The sequence below is a fragment of the Melanostigma gelatinosum genome (assembly GCF_949748355.1).
Source record: "Melanostigma gelatinosum genome assembly, chromosome: 18".
Classification (NCBI taxonomy): domain Eukaryota; kingdom Metazoa; phylum Chordata; class Actinopteri; order Perciformes; family Zoarcidae; genus Melanostigma; species Melanostigma gelatinosum.
The window spans coordinates 12,151,880-12,178,801 of record NC_136651.1 but is presented as its reverse complement, the minus strand read 5'-3'; the positions used below and the strand labels follow the sequence as shown (position 1 = coordinate 12,178,801).

General features: G+C 42.7%; 1 protein-coding gene across 1 annotated transcript; it reads right to left on the bottom strand.

Annotated features, from left to right (window-relative positions):
* Positions 1–1,842: 1,842 nt before the first annotated feature.
* Positions 1,843–26,922, bottom strand: LOC306791947 (transmembrane protein 132D-like; the record flags this gene model as incomplete). The annotated part of the gene is made up of 10 exons (XM_079288872.1): positions 1,843–3,333; positions 5,483–5,674; positions 5,814–5,927; positions 6,057–6,237; positions 9,091–9,299; positions 12,175–12,318; positions 14,659–14,830; positions 17,824–17,970; positions 22,536–23,451; positions 26,853–26,922. 10 exons carry the CDS (start codon positions 26,920–26,922, stop codon positions 1,843–1,845), a joined length of 3,636 nt encoding a protein of 1,211 aa, XP_079144998.1.

Below are 26,922 nucleotides of genomic sequence, written 5' to 3'. Positions count from 1 at the left end.
GAGAGTTATTCTGAGGCTCCATTGTTGTTGTCCAAACTGTTCAGCTTTTATATCTTCGCCATCACGGTGCCTGAACATTTAAGTTCTGAATCCTGCGTTGATGATACGGCAGGTCCGCAATCAAAGATGTCGGTGCCACGATGCACCGCAGAGACAGCTTTGAATCACTGCTTATCTGCGCGGCGAGTTTGTTTACGTTTCCTGGTGGACAGATAAAGCGACTGGAAAGCATTGAGAGCTTATACACATACAGAAACGCTGGGCCCGATGGTCGAGAATTTGGAAGCAAGTTATTAAAATTGCTTTTATCAACACTCTGAATCCACCCGATGCTGTTGTGCAGCAGGGAGTGACGCCGCTCGCCGTCATATCCGCCGCTGCCAATCCCTGAGGTGCAGGGCATCAGATTATCTGGGCTTTCTTTAAACTGGGGACGCTGTTTATTTATCACAGCTCCGAGAATATCATTTTGAGAGGTGTAGCTGTGGTCAACTCAGAGACACCACAAGGAGGATGGAGGAAAAAGAGACAAATGAGCCGTGAGTTATCATGCGAGAGCCTCCACCATTGAGAAGATGGCTGTAATTCTTTGGGGACGCTGTCACACTTTCTCTTTTCCCATCTTTCTCTTGCTCTCTGTGTGAGTTTTCTTTTGTACAACAGCATTATTGGCAGGCACATCAAATAGGTTGCTGTCAGTATGACATTTCGCTGAATGATGACATCAGCCTTAAAAGACTTTCAATCGTGATTAAACAGTCAAATCCCACTGATTCATAGAAGAGCTTTAGCCTTTAATCCAAACCATTCACTGCGCTTTCCCATGAATGACACCATAACATTTTAAAGGCTTTAAAAACAATGATTGAATTCAATTCAATTTCAATACAACAATGTATCCATTTGTTCTTTATTGATAGGATCTCGTAGGAAATACACATCACATTTTGGTTTAAAAATAAGAGGCTCTTACATACAAAAGGCATTGTCATTTTTCATTCACACATGAAAAACCTTACAGTTGAATATGTATTGCTCTGTGTCAGGAGAGCAAGATTCTACTTTCTTTCTTTTTTACAGATTGTAGAAGCAGGCACCCAGGAGGAGCCTGAAGACCAAGGTAAATTTGTAAGAAAAAATTCCGAAACAATGTCCGCTTCCAACGCGGCACAGACTGTATTTGCATAACATGCATTTGATTTGAATAAATATCCGGTGACGACTGCAGTGACAGACTGCTCCTGATAAATGTTGCATATTCTCTGACAAATTGCACAGACTCTTCAGGTATTCTCCGGAGGAATCCGAGAAAAAAAGTACAAAAAGGCTGGAAAGGAATAGAATTACAAGAAATAATCCCTACCGAACTGCATTTAGCCCGACAACTAGCAATATCTGGAGCAGTTTCTACAGGGCAACAGCATTGCACACAGGAGATGAGAATTTGTCTTGAGTTGGAAATAATAATGACCTAGAGTAATGACCATTATTACCTTGAGTAAGGTAATAATGTAGATCTATTTATATTTACAACAGCTGATCTGGAGAGCACGTCTTTTTCAATTACAAGAATCTGTCATTTTGAGGATAAAATCCAGTTTTAAATCTTTTTTTTTTTAAAGGAACACAGTATGTCTTATGTAGCTCTTCATGGGGACATGGTTACGTAATATATTTACAGGCTTTTACTGATATAATATAAAAAGTCCTTCGTATCAATAAATTCAGCCTCTAAAGTGATTTATCTTTCAGACGATCTACACCAGAACTTGCTGTGTATGTCACTGTTTTATTCTCTCTCACTCATACACATACACACACATGTATCGAAACACCCCACACTCACTGTGGCTCTCCTAGAGGTTTGACTACAGGCCACGGCATGTCAGGTAAAGCTGACTGGGGCTCAGCAGGGACCTGGTGTTGCAGAGCCTGCTGGTTGGCCCAGTTTAAGTCCACGCTGTTCTTCTTCAGCGCAGCCAAGTGCTTGATGTCCAGCGTGGTAAAGGTGGTGAACTGGACCTGGTTCCGCTTGCTGGTGGGGGAATGAAGCGGCTCGCTGCGATGTGGCCTGGCCAGCAAGGTGGCTGAGCGGTTCGCCATGGGGTCCATCGCCTTTCCCTGAAACTGCTGCTGCTGCTGCAGGGAGCTGTTCCTGCTGCGGCCCAGGGTGGCGGTTCTTTCGGGGACAGTGGGGGCGCTCACTGTGGGCAGGGGGCCCTCCATGCTGCGGTGGCCGATCGAGTCCATGGAATGATGGGACTCCAGAGAGCGGTGAGCCTCTCGTTTGAGTGTGGACACTTGAGCCGGGGCACCTGGGTCAGGAGTGGTATCACTGCTGCTTCCCAGCCACACCCAGTCGTGCTTCGGGTCCCCAATGGGTAACGGGCCTGCCTGTATGGGCGTCTTTTTATTCCGGAAACAGAGTTTATACGATGCACAGTTGAGCAAAAAAGCAAAGATAGCTATACAGGAGATCCCAACCAAGACATATATGCCGATTTCCAGCTCCGACATGGCTCTGAATGTCCTAATGAGGTCACTCTCAATTACTTTTGGAGTTTTAGATTTAGGAGGCTCCTTCTTGGGTGTCACTTCTGCTTTAGGAATGTCTTTGTTCGAGGGTGAATTGGGGCTGTCAAGCATGTTTCCATAGCTCCTCTTCTGCCCCTCTCCTTCAATAACTAAACCCACTGTGGCATCTTTAGCTATGGCAGTGCTCAGTGGTGTATGTAAGCTCGTTTTGCTCATAGTTGTTGCGGCAGTTGTGGGGATGGCAGTATACGTGTTACTTCTTGTCGCTCTAGTTGTGGTTCCAATCCTCACAACGTACGGCTGCTTAGGTTTCGTTGAAAAGGCGGTAGTTTCTGGGGGGGCGGACTCTCGCTGGTCGGGTACTGTGCTTCTGAACAACCATTTATCCACGTCTGTGACATCACGCTGTGTCGTTTTGATCTCTCCTACTAATTCTAATGCACCGCCATCAAAATCTTGACTTCCGTCAGCGCCAACCTCATTACCTCCACCCCCTCCTGCTACGACTCGTCTGCTACTCTGGAAGTTGATCCTGAGGAGCCCTGTGCCCACCGCCAACTTGCTCTTCCTCTTGGACTTTTGGCATTCCTCACAGATCCTCAGCTCCACTCTCACTAGCGCCCCCTGGCCTCCACCTTCCCCTTGCGCCACTAAAAATGTGGACTGCGGGGTGCGGCGTACCGTGGCCAACCCCTCGTCTGGGGTAGAGACTGTCAGAGAGTAGACACTGCGGTCGAACAGCTCCAGTGGGACGACTGCGCCATCGCTGAACTGAACCCAACAGCTGACCACTGCTTCCTGAAAGTAAGAAAGAAAGAACCCGGTAATCATGTAGAAAAGCAGTTCAGAACACAGCAAATCAGTATTCTCCCTCTGCCTTCAGTGAGAGCTATATTCCCATGATTGTTAATAGCACTAAATTGCCTATGCTAATCTCTTTATGATTACACTCAGTGAGGGTGCTATTGTTCCATAGATTACAGTCTTATGAAGTCAGGGTATGAACTATAATTTAACCAAACTGAATAAAGAGAGCGTAATGGAAGTCCTTTAAACAAGAACAAAACCAGTGCAGCGACAAGGGTCAAGTTCAGAGCCAATCCAATCACATTAATACACAATGACCCATTTCCTGTTGCTCATGTGAGCCATGGGTCGCCGCAGACCTAACCTATTTGTTGGGGGTTTGAACACATTATGAATCGCCCTGAGCAGATCATTAACAGCTTGTCATCACAGACACAATTGGCTGGTCTTCTGCCCTGGCACGGTTCCAACAGTTTGTTATTGACGGGCGCAGACCAGCCACAGCGACAGTGTACTGTGGGTAAAGCGAGCTGTCTGCCTCTGGCACTCTCTCACACGGCACGGTAACCACAGATGATGGTCAGGGCTGTGAACATATTGAGTTCACATTTTTAGACGCAAAGAGGAAATCCAAATATGATTACACCCTTGAGGTGATTGTTATGTAAATCTGCTCTGTGGAGATGTGAATAGCAAACTATTCATTTAAGTCTAAAGTGTCATTTGAAGACCCGACTCACAGAGGGTTTGCAATAAATTCGTTTTGAATGATTGTAGACACTATTGCGGTGCATATACTGCTTCTGCTCCCTGTGCCGGAACAACTCACCAGAGAAATCTTAAATTAATGTGGATTAGAGTGGTAAAATCGCCTAAAATTGGATTTTTTTTTTTTCTTTCTGCTTTTGGTCCTTGAAATATACCATCTCGGTGCAAGAGACATTAATCCAACACATTTAAATGTTTCAACATGTAATGAATAACACTGCTGCCATAATGCCAAATTTCCCCCCAACAACTTTAGATTTCCAAAATAATAGTTATGGGGTACCAAATTGAATAATAAATCATCCCCATGGTGTGGTAGTGCACAGTTCATCTTAGTCCAAACATGACAAGACATACATTTTCCTAAAGATAATCTGGCTTGCAAGCCAGGACTCCACAATGACAAGTGGCATATTGTGTATATACTGTATTACTGCAACAGAGACCAGGGTCTACTTCCATCTCTAAATCCTAAATCTAAACACGAAGATCAATACTTAAGTTGTATGTACAAGGTTTAATTTGCATGCTGGAAAATCAAACCGCAACAACACGAATCTTGTTTGTTTTTTTTAAATCTGCTAACCGTGCAAGAAGCATGTTGGTCTTACAACGCAGGTCTGTGGGGGTGTTGATGTCCATGCTGGTAATGAAAGGAGGAAGATTGTCAGTGGAAGACACTCGGCGAATGCCAATGGGGTTTGGTTGTTAAATGCAAGAAAACAAGAAAAAGGGATTTTTAAGACATAGGCAACCGCATAGCTACTATGGTGCTGTAGCAGATCACTACGGGACAGTCAAAAACCGTTGATATTTAATCACGGCCTATACTGTAGCAATCTAAATTCAGCTTGTGTTTCTGCTGTTATGTAAGCAACCCCGCAGATGAAGCAATGTCTGTGAATTTCAAAAGATGTGTCACAAAGCGAGAGAGTTGGTGTTTAAAAGAAAGATGATGTTGTTCAGTGTATTTTCCAATGAAGGGAAATTAGGACTGTTAAATCTCTGAATACATTTAATGTAAATGTTTTGATGTTATCTTCCCATGCTGCCTTTTTCAAATCTACAGATTTTTGTACAAAAATGTGTTGTTCTGCATCACATGACAAATCTACACATCGACTGTCACTGTTTCAACATCTGAATTAAAGGGAAGATTTACTCTTAATCACAAATAACCCCTCAATATGCAAACACACTTTTATAATCGCACAGTTTACCGTTACATACATGACTCACTGCTGTTGTTTACTTCCTGCTGCCGTCTGATTTCCACACTCTGTTTGAACACTGAAACGAGCACCATCGCAAAACAGCTGAGCTCTGCCCCACAGCCTTATGCTTTGTGTGTTACAATTTTCCAGTCACTTACCTGTTTGAGCTGCGTGATCGTCTCCCGGGTGGTTGCCGTGGCAACGATGGCCCTGTTGCTCCCCGGGCCGAGCCGCAGGGACAGCGAGAGTCCAGAAACCAACTGCACCCCCAGCTCCGTCACGCTCACTTTATCATCCACCACCCTGATGTTCCTCTCAGCCAGGACCGATGATGTCAGAGGGGAGAGCACCTGCAACGAGGAAAAACTCGTCCAAACTGCAGATGGATATACATGACCATCATGCACTGCACCTGCTAGATGCACTGCACTAGCAGGTGCTGCACGCCCCCCCCCCCACACACACACACACACACGAGCCATGGCTCACCTGTACGGTAGTGGTGCCCACAGCCCGTCCCTGCAGCACCATCCCATCCTGCACTCTGGCTACATCAGGATCTGCCACTTTTAGAGAAGACCGAACAAGACTGGTCACATCCACCTGTCAGTCAAAAGAGAGAGAAACGTTGATGAGAATTATTGTCGAGCTAGCTGTTGTAATTTTTTCAAATTTAATCAAACTTCTATATGTTGTCTGACGGTAAGGACTCGGCCTGTTGACTGTTTTTACCTGCCAGTCAGGACCCAGGAAGTACTCAACAGCCTCCGCCCCGGCGAGCGGGTCAGGCGGCATCTCAGCGTCAGCCTGGGCTATGAATGGTGTTAGCACCTTGAGTGTAGAGTGCTGGTACTGCAGCATGCAGCCCCTGCCCTTCCTCATCTCCTGCTCTTCCTCGCTGTCCCATGTCAACCTGACACGCAAAGGTAATCAGACACATGACATATGTGAAGCCACAGTCAGGTGGTTATGGCGTTGCATAAAGACTTGAAGCAGGGGGCACCAGCTAGCACCAAGGTTACAACATTTGCCGTCCAGCACCTCTAAAGCTCACAAATGAACATGTTATATGTTCATATTCTAACAACACAAGAACCGAAGTGCATTAATGAAAGAGCTAACCCCCTGCTGACTGTAGCTTCATATGTAGTGGCATGAAAGTTGCATTGATTTTCTTCAAGAAGGCAAATCAGTGGTTTTTCCAAACTGCTGAGCTATACCTTTCATAACAAAGCTATGAATAACTGAATTATTGACTAAAATATACTGAGACTAAAAATATGCAAACTACGAATGTTGATCTCTCCTCATTTCAATAATAAATGACTACAAAAGCATGCAGTTAATCTGTCATGTGAACTCCTAAATGGTGTTTCTAGTTGCCAGCAGAGAGAATTCAGGAACAATACTGGAGACCAGCAGCGTGGTTGTTGACGCCTTTGAGGCACAAAACATTTGCCGAGTGACCTTTACTTCTAAATGAATACATGTTTAATTGACCAGGATCCCACCGCCGACTGGTTTGTTTGTGGGTGATGGAGGTTAAGCTGCGAACCATCCTCAAACCCCTCAGCAATGATCATTCTGTATAATTATCATAAGCACAGCTGGCCTGCCACGCACTACACCACAGGTGTGCTGGAGGGCTGGTGGGTGTGCTTTCATGCTGCAGGCAGGCAGCTACTGCCAGGCACTACAGTCCAAATAAACATCATTATTACATAGCCTAAGGTCAGAGCTTTACATGTGATGGAGATGCTGCCTGAAAGTAAGTGGGACTCAACACAAGCCAGCAAACTAAGTCTTTCCTCCATCCTTCTTCCAAAACACACAAAAGGTTTGTTTTTATCTTGAGTCGCTTTGCCATGGTTATTCAACTTCTATATTAGTTTGTCGATGACCCTTGAGCCATAACATTGGGTTGCCAGGCAGCTCAAATGATGTTATTAGTTTTAATCAAACTCGTTTTTTGTGTTAACTGATTACAAGTGTTTCTTTCAATCAATCTTGAAACCAACAGAGATAAATATAAAAGTGAAAACTTTCCTGCAAATCATGGGTTTTACAACCTGATGGTACCCACACAACAAAAGAAAAGAAAAAGAAAGCAAAGCCAGAGGATGAGGCTGTTTCATGAATCCACAGTTTCAAAGCAAACAGAAGTTAGCCCAAAGTGTATTACCAGTCTATTATGTCGCAATTAATAACACAGAAATCCCAGTTGCTTCTCTGCCACAAAGAATGCACATGTTCGACACTGTAGTGTGCCGTAACACAGCGAGCATTGCGCAGAAAAGCAGAGACTGGCCGTTACAATATCCATAGAAATGTCACATTTCTGACCTATTCCCTGAATCTGTTTGTGGGTGTTGAATGTTATGGGAAATAGAAGCCTCTAAGAGTTGTTACCCTGGAGAAAAAATCAGTCCAACCATCAACATTAGTATTGAGTGAAAAATAATGTCTTTACTGTAAGTATTGAGTGTAATTCCACTAACCTTTGTCTCGAGGGCATCTACAGTGTCCTACCCACTAATGCACCAAACACAAATGGGAGGTTTTTATGACTGACTGCATTTACATTGGACAGACTAATATTAGAAACACACCTCTCTATTTGCTGTTTTCCAATTCAATATCACCACGAACTACAGATTCAGAAATGACAAATCTCTCTCAAACTGTGTCAACAAAAACAGATTATTTAAACTTGACAAAGACGCAATGAGGCTTTAGCATGACTAACTCGGTATATAACACCGCAGCTGATGCTGTCTCCTTTTAAATATCAACTGCGTAACCAAACTTTTTTATGAACACAGCACAAACCAAAAGCCTCAAATACACTGAGACGCTTCAGGTGAATCAGTCAGAGTGCAGCCTGAGGTGAAAGGAGAGGGGGGGGGGGGATTGGATCGAGTGTGGAACTGTCAAACCGAGATGGAAATACAGTACAACATTTACAAGAGACGGCTCCGATAAGATGCTTAACAGATTGTTTCAGTTCTAGTTATGACATTTCCTGTCATAACTTAAAATCGACTCCAGCAACCCTTTCCTCTATCTGCACAATATCCATTGCTTACATGAAAATGCCACATAAAACACATTTAAGTTGAATAAAACATATAAAAATGGATTCATTACTGCTGCAAATTCTTACATTTAGCCCTTTTGGTGTGGATTTAAGTCAGACGACTGAAGTAATTAGTCGGGGGGGCAGCAACATTGTTTTATAGATTTAGTAGCCTTGTTACTGTGTTTTAAAATCAATAAACAGGCGATTCAAATCAATTAACGTTAGCTGTCCGACATTGATCTGATCTGTATCTGTATCATACAAAGGTTTGCATCATATCAAGTAATTCCTCATTTTTGAGCGCTCACGGGTTGTCCAGCCAACACGTGTGCATACAGTCTTTTCAAAATAAAGTTCCGTCTTCACAGGAAACAACTTGGTTATGTTCATGCAACAAAGCTGCTTGGTAGGATTCAGGAAAAGATTGCGGTTTGGGATAAAATAACTATGGAAGTAGCATTACTGAAGTACGCAAAACAAATATATTGAAAAGGTCTTTAAACCTGCCCCCCTACTATACCTGTTTCTAGAGTGTGATACATCGCACTGTGCTGTGTCTTTGTTCTCAAGGAATAGTTTGAAATGATTCTTTTTCACATGGCACCCCCGCAATCATGCTAAAAGGAGCTCTGGGAATAACGAGATGTATAGCAATGCATATTTGACACACAACTGGCCCGGCCTTACCTCCTGCTGCCTGTAATAACGGGGACTCGCCAGCCTTTGATCTGGCTGAGCTCGGGGTCGGCCACATCAATGAGCAAAGGCAGACGGGGCATCCATACACTCATCTCCAGCTGGGCGCTCAGGAAACCGTAGGTGAAGTTGAGCATCACCCTGCTCCTCCCTATTGTCTCCTTCCCGTTTACATACACATATTCACATCGCTCTGACACCTGGACAAGGCAGAGGAGACAAAAAGGAGAAAGAAGAAAGGTGTATGAGGCAATGTCCCGCGTTTGAATCTGGTCCGAGAACTTCGACTGGCAGAAGGAAATGAACGCCACCTGACTGTCTGTCATCAACAAACATCATGATATAAGGCAAGAAAATGATTTCAAAAAGCTGAGAGTCATTTTAGAATCACTGGACTAGAGTTGGGACTGAACTGTCGTGTTGTGATTTCACTGGATTCAACTTTCTCCAGACAAACACCAGAGGAGGTGTTTCCATGTAAAGCCCTGTGGAAAATTAATGAGTGTTTTACTGATAAGGAGAGGAGCGGCTGAGGCACCAATGCAAATGAGCTAAAACCTCACAAACACACACATTTTATACATTTTGTACAACTTCCAAAGTCTGGCCAGTGTTTCTGTATATGTCATGTAATTTCACAACCAATGTTCTCTATGAAACCTCCGCGGAATATAAACTACATCTGCCTTATGACTGTTCCTCTAGAGCTGTACGGTAGGCGGGAGCGTTGCAGTTCCCCCACCAGTGAGAGCAATGAGGTGAGACACAGCAGTTGTGTGTTTTATTTAAGATTGGAGGCCTATCTCTATTGCCGCCTCGCTTATCTTAACAAACCAGTGGCTCCACAGCGGTAATTGGAGAGCGCTAGACTGGAGAGTGGAATGCAGCACAGGAGAGAGGGAGGTGAGTAGGGGGAGGAATGACTTTCGAGGGAAGTCAACATGAACTCCTGTGGAAATCTGAAGGGGGAACAGTCTCTGAAGCCTCTTTCCCATCATGCCACCTGGTGTGGACCGAAAAATCTCTGATGTCTCCAGTGCCACCACATATAGTGTAGATGGGTCGACGATACAGAAAATAAATTCTATAAGCACTTAAATCATGTTTTTTTTTCAGCTCAGTAATGAGCGATGTTGATGAAAAGCAACACCTTTAAAACTTTAGGAGTCATTCTTTATCCTACTATTTAAAATGTTTCTTTGGGCACTGTTGTGGGCCTACTGTAGATTGAGAATATTGCATTTTAAAACAGCAGTACCTGTGGTTTTGCATGTGTCAGCCCATCACCTATTCATACAGCTACCCATTTGGTAATTCATCCTGCTGTGCTTTAGAAATCTAAATGTTTAATCCACCATTCCAGACATTGTTTTCCGTTCATTTCTGTCCATTATGAAAATCTATAAGCAGAAACTTCGATTGTGATTCCATTACAGTCGGATATTAGGAGTTCATAATTGTCAATTAAAAACAAATCATGAGAAAGCACAGTGAAGACTTTTCAAATCAATCTGCATTTAACGTGACATGCAAATGCATTTATCTACTCCCTTATTTAAGCAATTAATCTCATTGAGATCAAGTTATCTTTTTCAAGAAAGACCTGCACACATGATGATATACACAGTATAGGAATTTACAACATACTAACATAAATGGATGCACTAAACAGTGGTTACACATTAAGAAAAACAATTACAAGTAGCATTCAAAGGAGAATAGCATCTAAAAAACTGTTTTCCCAAGTTGTGTTTGAAGGTTTTTTATAGGTGGTATTGTATGTATTCTAAATCGACAACACAAGTATACATGCTTTGCAGTTAAAGCTGCACCAATCGATATATTGAATTATGGGTTGAATTAGGAACTTCCGGCTTATTGTTTTGGTTTGTTTTAACCGCCGTCTTCAGCAAAAACAATGTGCTGATCACTGACAAAGTTACAGATTCAAGGGTTGGTGGAGCACAAATCAGAGATAAAAGCAGAGTGGGTATTGAACTTACATTTAACAGATGGCCGTCTGCGAAATGTGCAAACAGGCAGCTGTTTGATTGATCCACATAACAAATTCATAATGTCATAATATGCTAATATCTTAGCTTGTTTGTTGGCCCCGAGTGGGCAAGAAAAACCAATATATGTTTTCTTTAAAGAGGTCAAACACACAACCACACAACGATTTTGCTCTTTCCACTACACACAAGCAATCCTATAGCTAAACGTAAGAGTTCAATCTTTACCGAATATATCTGGCCGGTGGCTTTGCTCTAAGAGGGGTCAAAGACAGGAAGAGTAAGAGACTATACATAGATACAATAATAACTGGATTAAGTTCCTCTACTGGTACAGAAAATCATTATAAACACTATTTTGGCTCTTTCTCACTCTCTTAAGCTCTCTTAAGCTCACACACTTAAGCACGGCGCCTCCGCTGCTGTGTCATCTAATGGAAAACCATATTATTATTTTTCTTCTTCTCTGGTATTCTCCTCTCCGTCTCCCTCTCTTTGCTCCTACTGCCCCAGTAACATACAGTAGATCCATTACATAAAGGTCAAACACTGTGCTTGTGGACTGAGTGCTGGGATCATGGGCTCAGTCTCCGGTGCCATATGGAAGAGGCTGCTTTTATCCACAGTGCTTTGACACACACTCACACACACTAGACATGGTGAGTATGATGGCACGGTGAAATCGAATGTCTTGGGAGTTAGACATAATTATTTTGACTGTTTTCGTCATAAAAAAGTTACATTTTGTATTATCTGTGCATACTGTAGAGTGTGCATAAAAATAATTAAGATGAACTGGTGCACTAAAGTGAAACTCTGTTGAAAAGTATTGTACGAAATATCTCTCATTGAACATGCATATATGTATACATGTCCATAATTCTGGCAGTGCAATTGCTCCAAATCAAAAACAAGGAATATTCTGAGCCAGATCGTAAACGCGAAATCACTGTATTTTTCCGTTGGTGCAGACATGAAGCAAATACATTCACAAGCAACACAGAAGTGATTACAGTGAGTATTTCAATCCCGGTTGATTAAGCGCGTGGGTGACATGGTTTACCTTGAGTACATCCTCCTCTGTAGACCTACAGCTGGTGTAGTTGGTCACGTCGGTGACTGAGCCATCGGCCTCAACAGCCAGCGTTCTCACAGGTACCGACACCGTTTCACCCGTCAGCACAGCGGTGTTCAAGATATCAGTGTGCTGTGCGGAAAGGAGGGCAACGTTAATGAGAATAGGACAAACTTGTGGATGCATTGTTATATGTGTTGGTGTCGCTTGAAGGTTAATGTCTAATATTAATTCCTCCACATCTTCTTAATAATATAGTCCTGGATGTAATTATGTTGAAGAAGGTGTATTATACCTTTTGTGAGGAGTTACCTGAGCCCATAGGCGACCAGCAATTGAGCTAAGCTGCAGGTCAACTTTAACTTTTTTCTGAATCAGCACATCAAACTGCACAAAGAGACTTTTTTTTATCCACCATATCAAATAAACTTAATTTCTCTAAAACCCAAACCATCAGTACTTTTAACAATCATCACTATTCGTACGGGGGCAGGGAGGACAGGGCAGAGAGTGCTGCTGTAGCAGGACTAACAGGAGATTAAAACACTCGCAGGATCACAAACCTGATTCGTTTAAAATCACACTGATGCAAGACTGGACAGATGGGCTGAAAAACAAAATCTCTCTGTGATGATATTATACAGTACATGTCTGTCTCTCACGAACTCACCACACACCTGGAAGCAGATAAATCCTCAGCTGTGTCGTTTTATTCATATCGTAAATAACCTCGAAATAAACCATTTTCCCCACCTCGTACAGTACATCTTTAATCAATGTTTAACAGCAGCTTAGCTCTTATACATCAAGCCTGATGTAGCGTTATTCTTACTCTTCAACATGGATTTACAACTACTTTGCAGTTTATCTCTGATAAGGTCTTTTAAATCTATTATAGGTAGAGGCAGAGTGTGTGTCTGTGTAAGGAGCTCTGGGTCATCAGGGGGTTTTTTTTGCCTCCTGATGCATGTGGATAAGACAACACTTGGCAGATGTTCATATTCTGAACTCTGTTGGCTTTACAGCTGCTGACCGTAATTCAAAAAAAGGACATGCTCTACTCCAGACTGCGACACTGACCCAAACATAAGCCACTGCATCGTGGGCAGCACAAAATCAGATGGCAATATCAGCGCTCTGCGGTGCTGCCAGCGCCTAACTGTGAGAGATCTCGACTTCCGATGTTTCCGCTAGCTCCGCGGTAATCTGCCTCAGAGTGATCGAGTAGTTCCGCTCTGTTTTAAATCTGTTTCTTCTCTGAAAACAGTGTTATCGTTACACTCAGCGGTAAGCCTTGGTATTGTGCATCCATTCGTTCCTTCATTTAGTTGTGCATTAAGTGAGTCTAAAGGGCTAAATCCTCTTATAGGGTTATATAAAAGGGATAAACAGTTCATTGACATGGGAAGAACATGCAAACAGTACAAAGAAAGGTCAGAAAGCCAAACACACAGCCTGCTTTGCTGTGAGGCAAAATCCACCATGCACTTCCTTCCATACTGATTGCAATAAATGCAAATAAATGTGTTTACATCTGAGGTGGTGGAGTGGATGACATGTAACCGTAATTTGTTCTGCTATAAAGATAAAGCCACAACAACTTCACTTTAAAGGAAACGAGCCACAGACTACATCATGAAATAAGTCTATTCGCTCCACAGTTAGGGGAGAACAATGCTGTAAGTGACAGAGATGAAACATATTTGCCAATGTATGTTTGATTCGTGTTGATTATTGCACCATACTGCTTACTGACTCTCCTGTCAAAGACAGACATGCACGTACTGTAGCGTGTCATTTGCATTCAAATGTAGCAGCAGGGAATCAGTTTGAGGCATCAAAAGAAATGTTTGTGCATCATTGATCATAAAATGTCTTTGCAAACGGGCAGAGGTGATTTGAAAGCAAACTCTGCAGTGCAGACCTATGGAGTGAAAATAATCGGTGACGAGACGAGCTAATAACGAGGTATTATTTGTATTCTCTTTAAAAACAACAATTAACTGTATGACCAGAATGTGCTCGAGTTTAGTCGGATAAAAACATGCAAATGAGGGGACATGTCTTTAAGGAGGCCAATGATGTCTCATCCAGATGGACAAAGACTGAAATATCTGCACGAGCAACGGATGTAACACTTTTCTCTACATCCAGGAGACCATTATTGACTCTGTCTTGCAGATTAAACTCACTTAAAACTGTGAATTCATGATCGTCTCATCTTGTTTTACGCGTCGAGGGAGTCATGAGGAAGTTCAGTGCATGAAATTCAACCTGTGGCAAAGCCAAGTGACCTGGGGTCTATAACTAACAGATTCTCTCCATCCTTTGTACACTTTATAGGGCCTCCTTCTTCCTCGAACATCAGGATCAATAAAATCGCAATAGATCATTTTCCTGCGGGTACTGCAGTGTTTCTATGTAAGTCAGTATTTTTAACGAGACACAAATGAATACAGATATTGTCCTCACCATGACCAGAGGTGCCAGCCCCACATAATCCCTCTGAGTTGTGTAGATCCGCATTATGCCCACATCTTTGACGTTCCCTGGCAAGTCCAGACGCCAGGAGATCGTCTGACTCGCAACCTGCTCTGAAACATCTTTTGGCACAAAGTCCAGTTGTAAAACTTCCAGAAGACCCCTGTTTAGAGATAGCATTTTAAAATACAAGTTAAAGCAAGCCATGGTAACCTTTGCAGAAAGACGGACAATACAGCCACAAGTGGCTCATTAAGGGGAATATGGCAAATGCTCAAACATAGTATAACAGCAGCAGAAGTAAATAACAAGTTCATGAGTCAGTGAACTGACTCAGTAATGTCAGCGACACCACAAACTCTAGCTAGCCAGCAGGAAGATACTTAACCCAAAATGGAATTTCATGGGTTTGATTGTGGAGTGATGAACTACAACTTTTGCTTTATTTTGAGGATTATTTTGTTAAATTACTAGAAGCGATCAACAACCAAGACAAGCAGGTGACTTTTAAATCAGTTAGAAATCCAACTGAAACTGCCTAATATTTGTTGTCAAACCTCTGGACGCTGTCATATTTTACTTCTTTTTTTTATATAGAATGCTGTGTCAAGAAACAAAGATGCTTCAATGCAGAAGGATGAGCTGTGAACTCTCTCGTGTGCCATGGGAAAGAAATGTGGATATTTGTAAAGAGACTGCCGAGGAAAAAATGGAAAAGAATTATTGTGAAAAACAAACTGTGGAGTTTAAACCGAAAGCGAGTGCAAAACACAAGGGATCTCATTCTTTCCATCAGCTGATGGAAGAATGAGGTGAGAGTGTGAAAGGAAGATTAAGTGAGCCGACAGAGACTTGAGCCATATGAGTATTCTGGTCAAAGGATTGTCAAAGAAAAGGCATGTGATGTTATTTGATGCTGGAGAGAGTACCTGCCAGTATAGATCAAAGGGAAGAAAGCGCAGAATGTGAATGAAGCTGCGGCACTTTGAAGTGGAACGAAACTTTGCATAAAGCAAAACAATGAACCTCTACAGTACATGGTTAAAACTCGCATTGAAAAAAAAAGTCGTGAATATTGAAAAGCCTATATACATATAAAAAACATGCAGAAATACTGACGCTCTATCTAAAAGAACTCAAGGTGTTTGCTCGTGTGCATCACTGCGTGGTTAGAGATTACAAGTACTGGCCGCAGATATTACAAAATCAAAAAATCATCTATTATGAGTGTGAAACTCCAGCTGATGCTGCAGGCATAGACTCGCAATTCAAGCTGAGTTCAATTAGGATTTCCCATGTGTCTCTTCTCTTGATGAAGACGTTCTCCTGCTGCTTAGAGAGGGTCAGTGATACCACGTTGAAGCTCCACACAGAGAAACGTCTGCCGAGTCATTTCACGAACAACCAAACAAACCTCACACTTTTAAAAAGGAGAAGTTTGGGAAATGTGCTTACTCGCTTCACAAGAGAAACAAGAGTTTGATAAGAAACTCATCTAACTCTTGCCGAGAAAGCAAATAACCTTATTTCCCAAAATGTCTTTAACAACCAGCAACAGAGTCTTAATGATCAAGAGACTAACTTCATATGAAGTCATGTGTGACTGGGGCAAATATACCTGAAAGCTTGCCAAATTAAAGTGTTCCACACTAAGTCCAATTATAATGGCTGCTAAATGTGTCGTCTTCTTGTATTTTCTTCAATAAAATGGACTGATTTTAAAATGATTGAAATGATTCACACAGAAAATACTGCGAGAGAGCCAGACCGAGAAACACAGAAGGGGTTAATGTCCTTATTTCCTGGAAATCCATCTATCAGGGGAGATTTTAAACCCCTGGACGTATCATCACTTCAAAGCGCAGTGGAGGGAGTAAGTGTGTGTGGGCTTGTGTGTGTGTGTGTGTGTGTGTGTTTGGGTGTGTTTCCTGGTGGGGGCTCAGCAGAAGGGACACACAACTTGGAATATCTCTCCTTCCTAATCTCCCCTTCTGAACGTGCAAGCGCGTAAGCCTGGATAACGTAGCCGTGATTATGAATGATTACGCATAAGTGGGTCGGGCGGACGGCGGCCTGCGTGTGTCCGTGTGGGCGGGAGGTTGCTGGGCAGAGGTGGCTGTCGGTGTGTGCCACCACCACTACCGCCAGCATCAGGCAAAACTGTTGAGAAGAACTGGTGTGTATCAGTTAAATCATGCAGGGGAAATGCTATATTCATTTACAATAAAGTCAATAGAGCTAGAAGAACTCAATTATATTGTATTTTAGTGATCATTCCCATTCTGGTGATCCTACAGAATTAGGATGATCACTAATGGGAACAGGAATTTAGCATAATATGACGTTCCCAAATAACCAACTCATTTAATAGCATCAGATAGGATGCGACATGTAGATCTTATCCAACAACAACTGAGGCTATAGATTGAGATGCTGTATTTAGGAAGTATTTTCGGAAAATATAATGAAATCAAAAGGAACTCAGTAAGCTGAGTTTTTCCAGATTTGCGAACATGGAAGCCCCAATTATCCATCTGTTATTTTTGAACATCGCTGCGTCTCATGACCCTCTTTAGTGCATCCTAATGAAAACTGAACACAGCTGGGGACTGACTATTCAAACAACACAAACAACCACTCTGAACTGTTCATATGTGGCTTTGGATTTATTCCTTCCGATGTTTTTACAGTGTTCTTGTTCCTGCAGGTTCACTGTAATATTCTGCAGATTTTAAAAATACTGCCAGTCCTAACGGAAGAACTCCTTCGCAGAAAAGGGTCAGCAATAAGCAGAGCGGGTTTGCATTTTTTTTTAACGCATTTCTTCTAATGCTGATTTTTGGAGAGGTGCATGGTTACTCTCTTACCTCTACTGACAAATGCAAGTCTTCTACATGACAACTGATGCAGCAACACAGTCTTTTACACAGACAAAAACTAAATTGTGTTGAATTGGCTGCTGACAGTCTTTACATCGCTGTGTCCCAGACCAGAAATTATTACTTTTCCTGTAAAATGTAACATTGAAGATCTGTTTTTCATGATAACTGATTGATTTTCTTCATAGTAGCAGCATTGATATCTCAGAAATAGAAAAAGAAAATAGAAATAGAAAAAGATAATACGTTTTTTTTTGTCATGGGTGACAAGACTGACCTCTTTGCGGTGACAGCAACCTTCCTCTGGCAGACAACGGAGACAGTGTTGGGAGTCGCTTCTCTGCCAGGCTTCACTACGATGTCCCACAGCGCTGAGTCACTGGGCCGCGCCGCACTGAATGACAGGCCCGCTTTTACAGCCGCCCTGCAGTGAACACAGACAGAAATAAACAAATAAGGACATGATCCAGTTAGTGCAAAGCGTGAACGTTACACACGAGATGTCTCATTAACTCACTCAGGTTTGATGTGAGTTGTGGAAAGTAAAACACTAAAGTTAGCTTCATGTGGTGTAACTTAGTTTCTGTGTAGTTTATGATTCTTTTAATACAAGCAAAGATTTCAATACCGCCAGCACATGTTGTGCAATATGAGCTGTACAGCACACGGTACAACACAGTATAACAATGCTCCAACATTGAACAGACATACTTGAATTATTGCATTTTGTATCTTCTGTAAAAGATGTTTACCATGTTTTTTGCATCTGTTGTATGAATATATATTATACTCATATACATAAAAATGATTATACCTGTACAACGTATGCGTGTGTGTTTTGTATGTGCTCATGTGCCTAACGAGGTGAGTCACCAACAGACTGATTGATGTGTCGGAGGCTGCCGTCAGACTGAGAATTAGGGGTATTTATTCCCATTAGCCCTGGGGACAACTGGGGATCCGTTAATCAGATGTCTGATTCAGACACAAACATCACTCTGCTAGGAGAGATAGATATTGTAAATAATGTGAATGGACCAGACAGTCCTGGAGGTCCAACAATCACCAAGCCTTTGTTTTTGTTTTTTTTAAAGCAGATGTCTCTCCACTAAATCGCTGAGTCAAATATCATTGGATAGGGTCATAGATCAGTTATCTAAGTATTAGGCTCAAAAGGGAATTGAGGGACACGAAACGCGTCTGTTCCAAGTTTAAAATGCAATGAATCACTAATCTGCACTCACACAGACACCCGGCTGCAGGGGGGGGGGGGGGGGGGGGAGTCTTGTGTGTTTCCAAAACAGGCCAATTTCCTCATGGCTGGGATTCAACGAGGTGCTGGAAATGTTCCAGAGGGAATTCAGCGCATTCATCACCCGCATCACTCAGCACCCGCGGTTCTGTCGGCAGGATATTCACGCCGCGAATAATTTGAAAAACCCTCAAACTCGAGAACGTGGTGTATGAGAGAAGATGTGTGGCATCGATGTGACAACGGGTAGACTGTGGCCATGAGAGGATGCATATTGTGAGAATAAGACAAAAAGTGAACACATTCAAGATACCATTAAAACTTAGCCACTTTTCCCAAATATTGATACCGGGAAGGACGGATTTAAACTTTTATTGTGTCTACCACAAATTCTGTTCCTGCCATCAGCATGTTCAGGCACAAATATAGGATTTATTAGAAGTCTCAGTTTTCTACTTTCTTGCAGCGGCCCTCTAGCCCATCCACTTCATGGTGATGTATTAAATAAATATACCACAAACAAAAACCCCAAACAAAGACCATTTACCAGGAAATTATTGTAGAAACGCTTCTTTTTTTCACACAATTTACTGCGCAGTAATGGTTTACCCGTTATTTTACAGCAATCCATCTGTCTCTGCGTCTGTTTCAACAACCTGTAGCTCGTCATTTCAGCAGCAAAACAGTATCTAAATAGCTGAATCACATTAAAACTGACGGACGGAGAGACACTTCTGCTCCAATCAGGGTCAGTATGCATGCCCTCATGTTCAGCACACACTTACAAATACTGATTTGTGATCAAACAGCAACCAGACTGATCAATAACCATTGAGACAGGGTCAAGGTCAGAGTGGTTTGACAGGCAAAACACAGGATGCAAGCACACACACACACACACACAAACACAAACGGCCCTTGAAGCAGATTGACACGCTCACGTTTCAACAAATGCTGGACCTACTTGTGCAGAGATAATTTTCAAGATCGACAATCTTGTAGCCCAGGGCCAAATTTCCACATTACATTTTCATTTACAATTTGAATGGATGTAGATTTGATGGCGTAGATCAAGCCGGCAGATCAAGAAAACAAATCGAATTGAAAAAACCTCAATTTGTAAAATGTTTGAACTGTTGTTTTGTTCATTCTTAATTTTTTATGTATTTTTCTATGAAAAAAAGAGAAGATAATTTGTTATTCTGATCAGAGATTGTGTTTCAACTGTGAACAGTTGTCACGTACAATAAATATTTTTAGTTTTAAATGTATTTTCTTCATATCACGATCTTACCGAACTACCTTCATCCATTGACTCTTTTTCTTGCTGCTTGTCCAGCTCAGCGTCACAGTGACTACAGCAGCTGATGACCATCCTTCCCTGGGGCACAAGCCCCTGTAGAGTGTGGAGGAGCAGTAACTCAATGCCAGAATCTTCCTGGATCACCGGGTTTCTCGCCCCCAAGGAGACAAGATACTCCCCGCGGAGAAACCTCATTTCGACCACATCTGTCCTTGCTCTTTGTCTTTGTCAGTCAGTACCCAGAGTTCATGGCCACAGGTGCGGGGGAGGAGGGGAGCAGAATGGATATCGACCAGTAAAGATAACGACTCTTCGGTGCTGTTTTTACCAAACTCTGTCAATCTCTCTTTCTTTGAGAAGGTGGAAGCTGGAGCAACTCTGTTGTTTGCCTGTTCATTTCTGAGCATTCATGCAGGAACGGATAAAGGACTTTTCTCTTTTTGTAAATGTGTTGCATTTTGTTTTCCTCTCAGATATTCTGCTGATACTGCTGTTACTCCCGCTGTTCTTTTTTTTTACCTGAACATGAGGCCACGCAATGTTTTCTGTTCAATCTGATGACATTTTTTCACAATTCCATTACTTTTATCAACAAATGTTGTGTTCACAAGCTGCCTGTGCGCTTAACAGGTGCACACGCACACACACGCACATATCTACATGGTTAATCCTGGCAGTCGGCCCAGATCATCTCAACCCCTAAAGGGTTAACCTCTTGATTCATTTTCAATCGGGGCCGCAGATTATCTGGCCTAACCCTGCTGGAGTGGACTCTATCTTGGGCCAAAGAGTGAAGTAGAGCAGGGATTTCTCCCAGGAGGAATCAATCCTTTGCCAAGCTCCTCACTGCTAGCCTTCACTCGGACTTAACCGCTCGACTCAGTCCCCTCTTCTTGTCCAATCTCATTCTGGATGTGGCAGTCGGTCAGAAATTGACGGACTCAACGCACTGACCTGACAGGAGGGACTTCTTGGTGCGGTCAGTGAGTCAGAGTTTGGGGAATCAGGTGGAGGGGCTGTAAATCCTTCCAAATGGTCATCAAAACAAACGGCAGATGTTGAAGACTCAGCGTCTCTTTACCAAATCTTTATTCACGTATAGCTTCAACAATGGCTGCAGAGCCACATTCAGGTCACTGGTTTTTGCGTGTGCAGGCATGTGTGTGGCTAGTCTGATACACGAGAAGGGGTTGACTGACACACAGCCACAGGTTTAACTACGTACCACTATGGATTAATACACATATCTTCACATTTCTCTCCATTTGCCTGCATCCCTCCGCAGATTACTGCAGGAGTTGGTGAGTTGTTTGCAGCATGATATCACTAAATCAAGCGATTAAGAGAAAAATGTTTCTTGCATTTAAAAAAAACCCATTAAGCTGAGTAAAGACTGGATATGCAAACCTCACTGCGGTGGCTTTACACTTTACTGATCTGAAGCATTCTGATAAACAATTTTTGCTCTGCTTAGTGATGTGCATCAAAAGGCAGCAAGTAGAAACTTTGAGACAGATTGAACTGCTGGCGTCGGTGCGTCAGGGCTGCTTTTATATTGACTTCACTTTTACCCACAGGAGTGAGGGCGATGTTAGTTATTTGTTTTCCTGCACCATTAAATAGATGCATTATTTATGAAGTCAAATACCCAGAGAACCTTGTTGAAACGTTCGTGGGATGTTGAGATATGGAAACCGGTGAATCATTTGCCAATTATTTCCCTGTTTATGGAAGAGTGCTCTCCATAACTCCCCCACTAACTGAGAAGTTGAAGTAGACAGGATAGAACATGTCAGTAATTTATGAAGCCAGTGAAACTGGCAAACAACACAAGTCATGTTGGCGCTGAAGCATTTTGGTGAATGGCCTTGATGGCGAGCCCCCATCAGTATTCAAGTGCCTTAAGTAACCATTTAAATGCATGGAGCTTAACATTCATGAAGATACTCAAATATACCGTTCATCACGGTGATTCAACTTGGTTTCAGTCTCTTTTTCTGCTTCATATGTTTCAATTACATTTTATGTGACTCCTCCTAAACTCTTGGCCTCTGCAGACTCAGCAACATAGTTGATTCATTTTACTGTTTTCCGGGAATGACATCTTACACTAAACCCGCTCTAGCTTTATGTACTGTAGGGACAAAATGTGACAGTGTGTAATGCGGATACCCTGGTTCAGCATAATATTAGTTTATTCTTTACCAAAGCGGCAGGTACAGGCTTTAGCACTCTGTGGCTTACAGACCAGCTCCTTAGCTATCCAAATGTGGCAACATCATCACCACAATGCATGCAAAACAACCGGCCGAATTCGTTTTAAGTGGGAACATACCCCCCTGTAAAATCGCAACTGCTCAGTAAACAAGCATATTTACCACAGTGTCAAACAATTCCTTTGAGGCCTGATAAAGAAAAAGTGAAGATCTCTCACCTGAGAGTGAACGTTTCCAGGGTAGATGTGCTCGCCAGGAAGACATAGAAAGTTGCAACGTCTGTGGCCTTCAGGGGCTTGGAAGAGGTCTGGATCGCCAAGGCGCCTCCCAGCCTCAGGCGAAAATAGGTGGGGTTCCCTGGCAGGGCTTTGAGCAGATTGACACTTCCTATACGCCTCATCGGTGTCCCTGATCCCCCAGAGTCTCTTCCTCTTCCTACTCCTACACGTTGCAGGCTGTCCTGCGGGTTACACTGGCCAATCCGATCCCTCCGACTCTGGAAGTAGACCTCCACTAGATTCCCCTGAAGCCCCTTAATTCCTTCGGTTCTTCCTGCTTCACTGCTAGAGCTGCCTGAGCTGAACCAGGCCGGTTCTGGCCGAAGCTGTGCCACACAGAATCCACCCGGAAACACCAGGCACGCCCCACGAACTTCCCTCGTCTCCCAGAAGGCGTAAGCGGTCACACAGTGAGCTCTGTCCTTTGCCTTGGCTCCAGCGCTTTTCCTGCCATCATCGTCTTCAGACCCCATCCTCTCTTGCCCAACAGTGATGTCATTTTCCGTGGGCATGTGGAAGAGAATCTTGACAACAGGGGATGAGGAACGAACCTTGCGGACCAGAATGACTGGCAGGATCCTGCGTCCACTGAGGAGGAGGTCTGGAGGAATCGGGGCATCCACACTCAGGGGGCGGTATGAAGCGTTGACAGCTGGCTGGAGGAGCCCTGAGTCTTTACCGGTAATGAGAAAAGTCTGAGTCTGAGCCTTCATGCTGGAGTTCCTGGATGACTCTGGACTTTCCTGCCTCAGTAACACATGATCCACATTGAGGACCTGAAAGTTGACGGTGGGATAAACTGGCGATGGGTTGGAGGATATCCCAATGTCCACAGCAACCTGCTGACTTTCAGCAACTGGGAGGGGAGAATTTGGAAAGAGAGATTAGCACATCAACTACTCTCTACCACTGCTTAAACTCAACATCTCAGTGTTCGGCTTTGAAATCTGCTTTTAATATACATACAGTTGCCACTTACAGAATCAGCCAGTTACTTTAAATAAGGGCATGTGATGAGGACGGCAGGAAGACGAAGGGTTGACAAAAGGATAACAGCTGGAGAAACACAGCAAAGGGTCAAGGGTGGGGGGAGTTGGGTGCAACAGGGATCAAGAAAAGTTGGTAAGGGCAGGTAGGTCATCTCGAGGATGGCGGTGAAACCAAGTAGAGTGGGCATGACTCATTTTCCCCACGTAGTTGCACTGAAAACAAAGGAGAGAAAAGGAAAACACACAAAGAGTTTATGGTGGAGAATTGAGACAAACAAGAGAGTGAGGGGTTTGTCATGAAAAGGATTGGCCTTTGATAGTAAGAGTGCATCCTAAAACAGGGCTAGGAGATGGAAATGTGTGTATAAAAACAACTCTAAAAGTAATTACTGCAACATTTAGATCATTAATTCATGGGTCTATCATAACCGCTGTGTAAACGAAGAACATGAAGGGATTTCTTTTTTAACAGTTGTATGCTGAGCACATTTTTGATCACACTAGTCCCGTCTCTTAAAGTTAAAGAGACTATTTAAATGGCCGAAGCAAAGCAGTGCGAAAACCAACACTCCTCCAAAGCGATTCGCTTCTATGAAGTGCAGATGGAACAGTCTAATGATGGCGCTCAATGTAGTTGGACTGATGGAAAAAGACACAGTGTTTCCAACAGCATACAAAATAACCAGATGGCAACAACTATAGTAAATCCACAGGTCACACATTAAATGTTCAGCCAAATGACACACTGCTGCTAAATGGCTCAATTTCAGGGAATTAATTCTCCATTGTAGTTATCATTGTAGCACAAAAACACTGAGGTACTATGCGTTTAACTTATGTGGTATTATGTGTACCAAAGTTACACCCATTCTTCAATTGAAATTAAATGTATCCGCTCTCAACAAACTGCTTCTACGCGATGCAAGGGAATGTCAAATGCGGTGTCTGAGTGGTAAAAAGCAGCATCCCAACAGGATGCTGCATGTGACAGCTTCCACCCCCTCCTGCCAAAGACCCTCGGTAATTTGTCATCCTCCGTGTTCAAGTGCTTCAGAATTAATGTGCAAATTTGACTTTCTCCACCTCCATAAAAAATAATTTGTCGGCAAATGTAATGCTCGGCGGAACCTCCCCTCCACCCCCACAATGTCTCACAAGTCATGAATCATTATTTTCTAACCATATTTCACAAATGCAGCTATACGTAAATCAATGTTCTTTCTGAAGGTAAAGGCAAATCTATGAAAACATACACATGTCAGAGTTGACATTAAAAATGCAGTATTCATGAACGCACACAGGAAACTGTTCTTTGGAGTCCAGCTATCAAGACTGATGCCAAAAGGAGTTTTGCGTTGAAAGGCCAGAGAAGATCTTGGCAGGCCAACATCACATTTACATGATATCTGCAGAACGAAGGCAAACCAAAAGTAAAATGAAATGCCGTACCGAGGTGATCCAATTGTATATCTATGGTTTATGTCCTATCTGCTGCTGGCGCTCTGAGAACAAAAAATGTCATCGTCTAATTTGTAAACTGTCATTTTATGAGACACTACCGAGGACATGAGGTTTTTTAGACCCTTTACAATAGGCCCCAGGCCAATGTTCAACTAATTAGATTTGATCTGACATTTCCACTTTTAGACGACTACTGGCTTTTAGCCATGAACGGGAAATAAAAGTACAAACAACATAATCAAAAGGACTTGATTCCAAATCCCAGACAGTTTTATACAGTAATCCATTTAAATTGTTTTTTTTAAATGCTGACTCTGGATTTAAATTGGAGAATTAATGTTTGGAAGAGATTTGTGCTTCCTAGTTCATTTTATTGTCAGTATTCTACTCTAACAAGCAGGAAATGGATGTCTGTATACTTTCAGTTCACATGTAAAAATTGGACATGAAATAACTGACTGTTATAAAGAACCCCGCTGCACAGTTATAGATTGGCCGATACTGTCTCAAGGTTGTTCATCCATCTTGTTAAGATATATCCTCATGAAGCGGCCCGGTCACGTCTTAACTGTATACTGCAGGTCAGAGCAACAAAAAGGGGGAAATAATCTGTTATGTTGCAGACTGGTTCAAAACAAGTCTGCAACATGTCTGCCTATAAAGTGGAAAAACATGGTTCATAATTACGTACTTGCATTGAAAGTAATCTGCACACACTTACATTGCCAGTGAAGAGTAAGATCACAGTATTTTTAGTGGCAGCCTCTGATCTGAGATCCATAATTAGTCCATCGCTGATATACACTGCTGTGCATCAGTGAACTCTGTATTGATCAGATATATCAATTTGGCGAGTCCTGACCGGATCCCCCTGAAGTACCGTGTGACATCAGAAGAACCAGTTGAAATCATTTAACTACTTTTGGAAATGTTAGTTCAACCTCAGACGGGTCCCGTTGACACAACAGGCGGCACATCTTTGACTGGACTGAGAGATAAGGCTGCAATTAATATTCATGGGTCCCATGCAGAGAGGATATCAAAGGCTGAACTTTATTACTTAGACACGAATTAAGAGCACAGCTGCGCTGCAGAGTCCTGCACGAGAAGAAATACAGCAGCCCCAGACATAATGAAGCATGTACACAGAGATATCATGTGCAGATATAGGCGCAGGAACTCTCAGAAAGTACGCATGATATCAGTATCACAGAGAGACAGAGAGCCTATACTGTGTCTTCTTAGCTCCCAATGCAGGTTGTCTTTAAACAACCAGAGAAACAGCTGTGCAGCCACAGCTCCAGGCCTCTTTAATCCCACAGATGAGGCTTCCTGACGCACACTGGAGAGCATGCTGATGACGAAATGGACAGAGGTATAGTAACCACAAAATCCTCAAACATAGGACAACACATTGCTACTGAATAGTTTTTAAAATCCCGATGTGAACCTTTTTTCTAAACCGGTTCTGTATTTTTGAGGCACTTCTCCTCCTCCAAGTCATAGTCGTTTGGTTAGCCTACTTAAAGTTTATGCTGAAAGAAACACACTGTCCTCGTTTGTGCAAATGTGAGATCATACCAAAACTTCAATAAAGGGGGACAATAAAAAAAAATCTTGTAAAACATGCGCGGGAGCATATTTGCTTATATCATCACCATTAACATTCCCATTGTCAACACAGCTGGCGCCTTAGGCTGCTTCCAACCCAGTTATTTCTATATATTTGCTAAAACGTTCCTCGGGTCCGCTCCAACACACATGAGCATTAGATGAATGAAATCAAAGAGTCCATCATACATCTCACCTTTAACAACAGTAAGAACCGCCACTGCGACGACTGGGAACAATGAGCGGAGGGGAAAGTTGAGCATCAT